We start from the raw sequence: 11,357 nt of genomic DNA, 5'->3' as shown, positions 1-11,357 counted from the left end.
CTCTTTCTCTCTTTCTCTCTTCCTCTCTCCTTTCTTCCTCTCTCTTTTTCTCTTTCTCTCTTCCTGTCTCTCTCCCTCTCTCCTTCTCTCTCTCTTTCTCTCCTCTCTCTACTTCTCTCTACTTCTCTCCCTCCCTCTTTCCTTCTCTCTCCTTTCTCTTTCTCTCTTTCTCCCTCTCTCTCTTTTCCTCTTCTCTCTCTCTCTCCCTCTTCTCTCTCTTTCTCTCTCTCCTTCTCTCTCTCTTTTTCTTTCTCTCTTTCTCCCTCTCTCTCTTTCCTTCTTCTCTCTCCCTCTTCTCTCTCTCTTCTCTCTTTCCCTCTCTTTTTCTTTCTCTCTTTCTCTTTCTCCCTCTCTTCTTCTTTCTTTCTCTCTCCTTTTCTCTTTCTCTCTCTCCTCTATTTTTCTTTCTCTCTTTCTAATTCACATATAACTCACAGTGTATAATTAATTGAATATTCACTTTGTTTTTATTATATAATAATATAGATTTATACATTTATTCATAAATAAAATAGTTTGGAATAATTTAGGTTTAAGTAATTAAATTTTTAAATTGAAATAAAAACAGATGATATATAAAATTATAAACTATAATTACATCTATATGTCTATACTGTATATATATACATCTATATGTGAACATGTGTGTGCATGCCTGATGTGTGTATTCATGTGTGAATACAATTCATAAATCATAGGAATCAAAGTTAAGGATCACTCAAAATTAAATAGACTCATTTTTCATAAAAGTAAGTTGCAATAAAGGTATATTGTTCTTATTATCTTGTTTTTTAAAATGTCACCAATATACTAATTGATTGGAGTCAAACTTGGTTGATTTTTAAATTTATTCATCTATATATATTTATCTATTTTGTTAATTCATTTATTTATTTTTGGAGAGAGATAAAATGACACATTTCAGCTACTCAGAATAGGAACAGGTCACCCTTATTTCTGACCAACAATGCTTATAGCATTTAATTGCTAAGAACCTTTTTTTTCTTTATCCATAAAATGGAAATTACACATTAATACATGCATCAGTTCATAAGATCAAAGGAGTTAGCATGTGTGTAAGTCTATGTAATCAATAAGTGTAAGATGACTTCTTTTTTTTTCTATGACTTTCTGCCTGTCTCTTCCCACAGAGAGGAACTGATGACCTCATCCTCCTTTGACAGCCTGGAAGTTCTCTTGGATTCATTTGGACCTGTTAGGGACTGTACCAAGGATAATGGGGGCTGTAGCAAGAATTTTCGTTGCATCTCAGATCGCAAATTGGATTCCACTGGTTGTGTGGTATGTTAGTTCCCCTTAGTAGTTTTGTTGTTGTTGTTTTTTAATGGAAAGGAAGCCTGAGACCAGGTGAGAGAAGAGCCAACAAAATCTAAAAATGCCTATGGAAAACTTGGGGATGAGAGAAGGAGGAAGGGAAGTGACAGGATTAGAAAAAAAGTAAATATTCAGCTAATAGTACACTGTGAATTAAAAAAAATGATTGAAACATGAACAGTTCTTTCTGGTTCTGACCATCAGCTAGTCCACATAAAAGTTCCCTTAGAAGTAGAATGTTGATGCCAAGAAAAGGCTAACTTTTTAATTTGTACTCCATTACCAAATAGAGTATATAACATGTAGTATGGTTGTTTGTTGATTAGCAAGATCCCAATAGCTGCAGAATGACACAAACCCATCTGTCACCTTTCTGGTCATAAGTTAATTAATTAGGATGTATTTATTGAGTTATGCCATATTATGCTCTAATGCTATGTTCTTTGGGAGAAAATAATAATAATTATAATATGTGTTTGTGGTCCTTCAAGATCTTACAACCCAGTGGGGGATAAAAAGACTTACCCAAGTGACTCAGTACAAGAATACAGGATCATAGACTAGAGTTGGAAGGGACTGTAGAGGTCAGCTAATTGTTATTTTATTGGTAAAGAAATTGAGGCCAAGCAAGACTAAGCAACTTGTCCAAGGTCACATAACTGGTCAATGAAAGAGCTAAGAGTGTGATCCAGGATCTATGACAATAAATTGAGTGATCTTTTCACCATACCCCTCCTTGAGTGTAGGTTTGGGCAAGATGGCTTTGATGACCCATTTCAAGCTCCATAGGTAGAACATGGTGGTCTCTCCTTTTTCTCTCCTCACCTGCTTCTAACCCTCATATTGCTTGCTAGCAAAAAGTTCCTCACATTAGCTGCAAGCTATGCTCCTTCTAAGTCCTTGGGTCTCACAAGCTCTTCTCTTGGCTCACTGAAGGAGTAGCTTTCTGTAAAAAACATATATGTACCTGGATCTGGAGAAGAGGAATGGTTTTTGCCCCAAGATCTTATTTGCTTCTGCTTAGGAAGTTGTGGCTTTCAGTAGCATGAGTCCTTTGAGAAGGGAGGAAAAGGAGGAAAAGGGCAAGAATGTGAGAGGGAGAGAAACAGAGACTAACAGAGACAGAAAGGAGAGAGGAAAAGAAGGAAGGAGAGGCAAAAGGAAGGGAAGAAAAGGGAAGGAGGAGAGAGGGAGAAAAGGAATGAGAGAAAGAAGACGGGTTAGTGGGAGATAGAAGGATAGGGAAAGAAAAAAATGAGGAAAAGAAAGGAGGAAGAATTGGAAAGGAGAGTGAAGGAGAGAAGGGAAAAGAGAAGGAGGGAGAGAGAAAGGGAGGAGGGAAAGAACAGGTGAGAGATGGATAAAAAGGGAGAAATAGAAATGAGAGAGAGACAGACAGACAGACAGATGGGATGGGGAGGGGAGATGCTATCAATTCTATCAAAGGGATAGAAAGTAGCACAGAGAATGGAAAGATGGAAAAGATTTAGTTTATCTTTCAGGTTCTGGGATTAGAAGCTGAGTATATCCCTTATAGCCCACCCTTCTTTCCTCTTCCCAGTCTCATTTTCAAAGTCTCAGGTAATGAGGATCCCAATAAGGTCCTTCAGGAGACAATTTCACTGTCTAGCAGAGCTCAAGGTTAGGACATTTTTCTTGCTATTCAGACTGCATTTATTTTTCATCTAAATTTCAAACTCTCTTCTCAAGTTGGAGCATATCAAACATGCATACACCCCCCATACACACACACACACACACAAACACATTTCAAAGACATGTTTACTTTGTGATTCTCTTCCCCTACACCTCTGCCCTTTCCCTATATCCTTCTTGATGGTTTGCCTGTCAAATACTCCTGCTCTATCCTAGCCTTTTGCCTGGCCTGGATCCAAACTGATGGATTTTTCTCTTTTAACACCATGCTCTGGGAGACTGGGACTGAGGTGAATCACTGAGATGAATATGCATTTGTAATAGGACCATTGTCTTTTAGAATCTGTCCCTCAGAAGAAAGTCAACCCATAACTGGAGTGGTCCTGTACTCTCCTACTACGTGGTAATCACCAGTCTCACTGCCCCTTAGTAAGAAGAATGAACAGTTGGGTCAGTTGACATACTGTATCATTTTTGTAGATCAGGAAATGGAGGTATATAGAAGCCAAGGAGAGGGAGAAACCCCAAGGACCATCTAACTAAACCTGAAGCATATATATCCCTTCTACAAAATGCCAAAGAAGTCATAAGCCAGACTTGCCTGAAAGACTTTATCTGAGGAAGGTATGGAGCAGAATTGGGAAATAGCTGAAGTTTTAAATCTTTACCCATGAGTCCATTTGTGCCATTGTGAAAGACAGACTTATGCCCAGACAGACATATATTTGTGAGACTTGTGGGGCAGTTCTTTCTAGACCTCTTCATATGTTAAACAATTCATGCATTAAACAAAGAGTTAAACCAAATGCTATATGAGGCATTCAGTGAGGGATAGGGGAGAGGCAAAGCTAAACAAAGGAATAAGGTAGGAAGGGACCTTAAAAATCATACAGTCAAATCCCCTTCACTTTACCAATGAGGAAACTGAGGCCCAGACAGTTTAAGTGATTTGTCCCAGGATATGTATCTAGTAAGTAGTACAACCAGGATTCAAATCAAGATCATCTTTTTTTTTCAGTCCAATGAGATAGGGGGCAATCATTTATTAATAATATATAATATGCAAGGAGTTTTGCTAAATGCTTACACTTATATCTAATTTTATTCCCAAAATGACCTTGGAAGGTAGGTGCTATTGTATCCCCATTTTTAATTGAGGAAACTGAGGAAAATAGAAATTAAGTGACTTGCTCAGGGTCACACAGCAATTAAGTATCTAAGTTCAGATTTGAACCAAAATCTTCCTGACTTCAGGTTCAGAGTTCTATGCCACCTAGGAGGATAAGTCACAAAGAGATAATTATGGTCTACATGATAGATGCTTTAGAGAATTATAAAATGAAATATGTGACATCTGATGGAGAAATTCATTCAAGCTGGAAGCAATCTGGAAAGGAAAAGTTTCATACAGATAATAAGTAGCAAAGGGGAGTTTTGAACTCATCTTCACTGACTTCCACTCAGTGCTCTATACACTGCACTGAACTTTATCTCAATTTGGATTGTCCTAAGGAAATCCATCATTAATAAGCCATATTATATACTATGAGCCTTTTTCATCGTGGGGTCATCCTAGTCATATCTCTGAGAGACAGAGAGACAGGGACAGAGACACAGAGACAGAGAGACAGAGATAGAAACAAAGAGACAGAGAGAGGGAGGGAGGGAAGGAGGAGAAAGGGGAAGGGAGAGAGAGGGCAGATGATCTTGGTCAAGTCACTTCTCTGAGGCTCAGTTTCCTTAACTGTAAAATGGGGGATTTAGAATCATGAGCTTGAAGGTCCCTTCCATTTTAAATCTATCACGCTATTTGTGATTTGTGTTCTGGATATGCCTCCATACATATATCTTTCTTTTAAGTAAAGGTCAATCTCTGAATAAGAAGTCAAGAAGAAAGGAAGCCTAATATATCTATAGTTGCCCAGGCTACTATACACTTATGTCTCCCACCAACTATTCGTAGCTATAGTTGGGGTGAGCTTTTCTTCTTGCCCCAAATTATGAGCATTGGTGTTGCTGCTGCTCTTCCCTTAAAGGAAAGACCCATGTAGAGGTAACCTCAGGAAAGTAATACTTTATTGGTTATTAAGAGAGAAAAGGACCCTTAGAAAACTCTGGCCAAGTAAGTTTTTCTAGTAGAGCTCCAGGCAAACATTCCTGTTTTGTCCCCATTGTCAGTTCAGCCTTCATCCGTATTTCTAAGGAGGCAAGACACATTTTTTGGCTCTGCATGGACTCCCACAGGGTTAATTGCTATCCAGTTAATTGCCCTGTTGTTTATATATTCTCTGGAGGATGAAAACAAATACCCGTGAAAGGCAAAGACCTGTGCAAAGCATAATTGCCCTGCCCTCCAAATCAAACCTCACACAGACAGCTGGAAGCTTCTTTGGCAGAGCACTCAGATGGGCTGAGTAGTGGGATGGGCTGAACACTGGGGGAGATAAACAGGAGAGTGGACTGTGACTTGCTTCTACCTAGATACAATCACAGAAGCAAAGAATCAGGGAAAGGACTTCAGAGTTGAAACATCTAGTCCAATCTATACCAGAACAATAAGACAATCTCCCTTATGATTGGCCATTCAACCTTCCATTAGTTGCCAAGGGAAAGACCTATTTTATTTAATATGAAAATGGTTGAACTATACCTTTGTCCTTACTATTCAGAGATGACATCAATGACTGATCCATCATCTTTAAGATGTTACCAAAGATATTTTTTGTTTTGCCAATGGGACCGTGTTTGCTTCTTCACACATATTCTCACCAAATCCCTATGGTGATCCAGGGCATATATTTTTAAATGTCTGTCTGATGTAAAGACCATAGTCTGTGATCAAGGAAGAAAGCCAAATGAATTGACCTACACAGGACATAAGTCAAAGCTTCACTACCTTTGTAATCCTGGACAAATTACAGAATCGAAGCTTCAGTGTTTCCATCTATATAATGGACATGATAGTGTATGTATGACTTCCAAAATGACTGAGTATCAAATGAGATGATGTATATAGAATTTCTTTGTAACCATAAAGGACTACATGAAAGAAAATGATCATTACCAGGTATTTCAGTTACTCACTGACCCTCCTTGTCTAACTATTCTTTTCTCTCTTATTTACTCCCTCAACCCATTTGTCCGCATTCAATTAGTTTTCCTCAGAGATACATCATTATCCTATACTGAAAGCCAATAGATATTGAAGTAGGTGCATAGCAATTTTGTGAGGATTACAGATTTTGAGTTTGAAGGGACTTGATGTTATAGAGATGGAAACTGAAGCCAAGAGGAAAGGGAAGGGACTTTTTTCAAGGCCATACCAGTAGTGAGGGACAGAGCTAGGATTTGAAACTGAGTCCCTTAACTCCACATTCAGTGTTTGCTCTCCAATGTACCAATCTGCATGCCACTGCAGATAACCCCTGTGTTAGTTTACTCCAGTACTATTCTTGTAGAAAAATAAGCAGAGAATTATATTGCATAGTTTGGAGGTTTGTGGGAAATTGCATGGCAGGGAACTTGAGTGAGATTTTATTTAAATGTAGCTCTATAAATTGTTTCTCTAGGGAGTATATGAGGGGTGGGGAGGGGAAATGAAATTCTCATATTGAGACTTTTATGGCAGGTTTTATCAGAAAGTTATAGAGAACAGGATTTGTGAAAGTAAGAGGGCTTCTTTTGCCCTGTTAAAAGAGGCCTGTTTCCTCACCCAGTAGGGATGCAGGGTGCTCTTTTGGGTGAATCACTATTCATTTTGTGCCCAGACAAGATGAGGTAATGAAAGCCAAGCCAAGCAGCCCACTTTATTCCCAAGGGCACTGGCTTTGCTAGCTTCTCTCTCTCCTTCACCTGTCACCAGAGCACCCATCTCTCAGTCTGAGATAGACAGGAACAGAGACTGGTGCACCCTAGATGTGCAAGACCCATTTAGGTTTCTGGGTAATTAGCCAGCAGAACACTTGCAGGAATAGGGAATATGGGAGGTGGGGGGCTGCAGGAAAAGGAGGGGGTGATGGGAGTTGAATGGGGAAAACCAGTTTAATCTCATTAACACAAATATGCATTAGATGAGAATTAAGCCAAGAAGCCATGAGCAGCCCATGAAAGACAATTAACCTTGTGTGTTTTAGGGGTCGCTGAAATAGAATGCTCATTTATCAGCTATGTTTGATGCAAGGCATAAGGGAAGGTGGTGCTTGTTACTCAATCACATCAGCAGGTACAAAGATTCTCCCCTCACCAACCAAAATATATCTTTTATGAGATTTCTGGCATTAGAGGACATGGATTATATGAAGTGGGACTGGAGAAGACCCACTGCCCCAGTCTGAAACAGTCTATTCATTTTCCATGTAGCCACAAAAATGGATGGGGCCATCACACACCCAAAGAACAGCTCTTAAAACCCTTGTGAATCAGGGTAAACCAGACAACAATTCCCCCAGAACTAGAGGCAATATTTCTCCTAAGCTCTTCCACAATGACTTAAGGTCCTTGGTGGAAAGAGGGAAGTTTTATGAGAATTGAGCATTCTTTCGAGAAAGAAATATAGATTCTCAGTGAGCCCTGAGGGAGAAGCTACAGTAAGACTTCTTTCGCTAAAATAAAATGAGATGCATATTTCAATGAAACCTTGATTCATAGGACCATAGATTTAGCACTGAAAAAATCCTTAGAAGTCATCTAGTACAGTATGTCTCCCTTACAAATGAGGAAACTGAGGACTAGAATAGGTAGGGAACTCACCCAATATTACCCAGGCAATAAAGTGGAAGAGAACTGCCTAATGAAATCTGACATGTTTCCTGTTTTACCACACTACCTGGGTAGAATGCATAGGAAATAAGATGCTCTCATTAACAGAACTTTCTAGCCATAGAATATTAGAGTTTCATGTAATCTTAAGCAATTATTTTGCCTAAATTCCTCATCTTAGAGATGAGGAAACTAAGGCAGAAATGAAGTGACATTCAAGATCACAGAACAAGTTAGTGACAGGTCTTGGGCTTGAGTCAAATTCTCTCTACATCTATTAAATTACATTTTTCACTCTAACATGATTAGTGTTAAATACAATATATTTTTGCTTCAACCCTGATGGTAGTAATTTTTCTGAGATGTAATTAGATCCTCTCTTTCCTTAGTGAATATAGAAAAGTGAAGATCATTCAACCCTTCTTTGATTCCAGTACTTCAGGTCCACTATTCAGATGCTTTACACCCACTTTGTACCCACTGTAGGATCCAAATCAGCATGGAGATGGGAGGCATGACTAGAGAAAGCTTCTTTTTTTATTTGCTTCTCTTTCCTAAATAGATTCTTATAATTGGGCTCTAGTTTATTAAGCTCATATTGTATAAGCCTTTTCCTCTTAGGTCAAAACTTCCACTAAAAGCTTATAGTACTCTTATTTATTAATCTAACTGTTCCAAATAGAAAATGGCAGATGACAAAATTTCTAGATTAGATGTTAAAGAGGAGGAATGAACCAAATGAAGTCAGGTTTTATTCCTTGAAAGTAATGAGCCTGGTCAGTTTTCATCTGGTGATATTCTTGTTAAGAATTATGTTGATAAGATGCTTCTGGGATGTGGGGAGGAAGAAATGAAAACTGAAATATGGGGACCCAACTAAGTTGGAAAGATATGAATTCCCAACTGCTGGTTGAAATGGTTACTTTCTACCAGTATAGCAAGGGAGTATTTCATCATCAGCAAAATTCCCAGAGTATTAGGTAAGTGAAAGGAAAAGATTGGTTAAATTTTGATAAGATCAGTTCAGGCAAACCCTTCAGGAAATTCAGAAAATGCCCTTCAATAGTGACCATTGAACGCTGCTTCACCCTGGTCTGTTCCAGGACCCTCTCTTCAAGCCTTGGCAGCTGCACAATGGTAAAGCCAAATTTCCTTCTGGTATCACATCTGGCCAAACAGCTGAATAGCCAAGAAAGTGGATGGGGTTTGGAGCAAAAGGAACATGGGATGGAACCCTCAGTTGCCTCATTTGCTTGTTTACCATCATCTGAAACATCTGGGTATACACAGCAAGAAGCAGCCTCATGAAACCTCCTGAAGGGCCGTCACCTTCCAATACTCCAGCTGGCACAGTGGGGAAGAAGGGGATGGACCAGGCTGGGAGCCTAGTAAACCCACAGGGGTGCCATTTGTTTAGGAAATTGCAGAGTTAGTGTCAGCAAACAGCATGCATCCCATTGAGATCTTCGATCAGGTTGATGGGAGGGAAGAAAGGCATGTTTTAACAGGTACACCTGCTGCAGCTTCAGGCTGCTGGGCTGGTACATTTGGCACCAAAGTAACAGAGTAAGCCGATTATGTGGAGATGAGTGGAGACTTTGTCCTCTTACTAGGACATTTAAAAAAAAAGTATTCATCATAAGAGAAACACAAGAAAGCAGCTAGGTCGATGAGCATGGCAAGTGTTCATCTTTATCCTTTCCATTCAAGGAACTGGAATCCGCTCTCCAGCTCTCTCATCTAATCCAGCATTAATAACTTAAATCTATACTTTCCAAACTTCATTCCTCAAAACCCTGTGATGCTTCAAGATGTGAATAGGGGCTCCATGAGAAAAATGTCAATGACAATGATATTTTCCCCTCCAAAACATTAAATATCAAATTATGTCTAGATCAAAGTACTTCTTCTGGGAGTGTTAAAAAAGGCTTAATTTCCTCTATTTTGCTCCAAATATCTCCCAATCTCTTTGCTCCTAGGGGTATTTCCAAACACTTAAACATCTTTAAACTAGTATTTATATGCTCCATCCATATAATTCAGTCCCCAAAGTGACTATTCAGTGACTAAGTTAGTTTAGGAAACATCAATGAACATTTATATAGGGCTTTTCAGATACCAGGTAGTTTTTAAAGGGATGAAACCTCAGAGCAATCTTTTAAGCTGAGCAGGGCAAGGATATTCCTAATATTGCCGATATTTTAAAAGAGCTCAGAAAGTCTATTGATTATCCAAGGATCACAGAACGAATGAGTGATAAAGTCAGACCCAAGTCATCCATCTCTAAAACCTCTGTACTTTGCATTCTATAAGAATGCCTCATCCATTTTTAGGACATTAACTGAGACCACTCTGTATTTCCTTGTGACCCAGGAAGCGTTTATCTCACCTTAGAAAGAAGTCAACGTAACAGGGCTGAAAGCCCTCTTCCATTACCTCCTGGCACACTTCTCCCTTGGCTTTGAAGGGTCGTTCTATTGGGTAATGGCACATGTATAAATGTGGGGTTTAGTGAATGGTGGAGTCCAGATCTGCCAACTGTGCAAAATAGCCAAATGGCCTCTTCAAGGTCACCTGAAAAGTCAACTGTTTCCAGGAGTCTCGGGCTGTCCTCACTTGCCCCTGTATACTCACTCTAACTCTCCACTAAGCGTTGACAAAGTACTTTGGACGTGAAAAGAGTCCGATGAGTGCTTGGCCTAAACAGTGGCACTCCAGTCCCTTAGCCCTAAGGAAGCCCTGCTAATGCATTTTAATTCTGGCCCATCACACCCACTGTTCTGCTAGCTCCAGGCTCAACCAGCATGCCTCACACACATACAGTTTTGCTATAATGTTCCCTTCCCTCCCAATCCCTTCCATCTAGCTAAAGAAGAACTCAGTTTTAATGCAAATATGTGTAATCTGATGCCTAGAGAGAAGAAACAGTATGGCATAGAAGGTCACAAGCTTTTAAAGGGAGTCCAGTCCAGTAGGAAGTTCATGAATGAATTTCCATTGCTAATGATTTCATGCCCTGGCATTAAAAACAGTCGCCTGTGTCTAAACTGTGATCCCTAGAGTGTTCAGATCACTGTTTCATCTGGGTTTGTGTGGATGCTTTCTGATTGTGCCAGTGCCCATCAGGACTCAGCCCCATGAAGGATGGCACCGGCTGCTATGACCGCCATATTGGAGTTGACTGCTCTGATGGATTCAACGGGGGCTGTGAGCAGCTATGTCTCCAGCAGATGGCACCTTTCCCAGAGGATCCTTTGCTATATAACATCCTTATGTTCTGTGGGTAAGTATACTCAAAGAGTCTTCATACTTTAAATTCAATTGAACACTTACTAAATACCTACTTTGTGCAAACACTAAAATAGGGACTTAGGATTTAATGATGAAATAAACCAGTTTCTGATCATCAGGGGTTTGTAATATAGTAGCTTATTCTTGAGAGTGGCAGAGAATTAGAGATTAGGCATTGTGCTGTCTTGGAAGAAAGCACTGGATTTGGGGTCCATTCTACTTTCAGCCTATAGGAGAAAAACCATGAAGAAAAGAGAGGGCTTGAGTTGAATAAGAAGAAAAACAGAAGTGTGATTTGAAAGGGTTAGATTACTGAC

At 39.5% G+C, this 11,357-nt stretch overlaps 1 protein-coding gene across 1 annotated transcript in view; it reads left to right on the top strand.

Annotated features, from left to right (window-relative positions):
• The window catches only part of ASTN1 (astrotactin 1), a 466,613-nt gene that overhangs the window by 357,887 nt on the left and 97,369 nt on the right, over window positions 1–11,357 (top strand). The window contains exons 10-11 of the mRNA XM_044674890.1: window positions 1,152–1,302; window positions 10,866–11,032. Of these exons, the coding sequence (XP_044530825.1) occupies window positions 1,152–1,302; window positions 10,866–11,032 (318 nt within the window). The remainder of the gene's footprint in view (window positions 1–1,151; window positions 1,303–10,865; window positions 11,033–11,357) is intronic.

Source organism: Gracilinanus agilis, chromosome 4, assembly GCF_016433145.1.
Source record: "Gracilinanus agilis isolate LMUSP501 chromosome 4, AgileGrace, whole genome shotgun sequence".
NCBI classification, from domain to species: Eukaryota; Metazoa; Chordata; class Mammalia; order Didelphimorphia; family Didelphidae; genus Gracilinanus; species Gracilinanus agilis.
The sequence above is the reverse complement of the archived record's forward strand: the minus strand, read 5'-3'. Positions and strand labels throughout refer to the sequence as shown.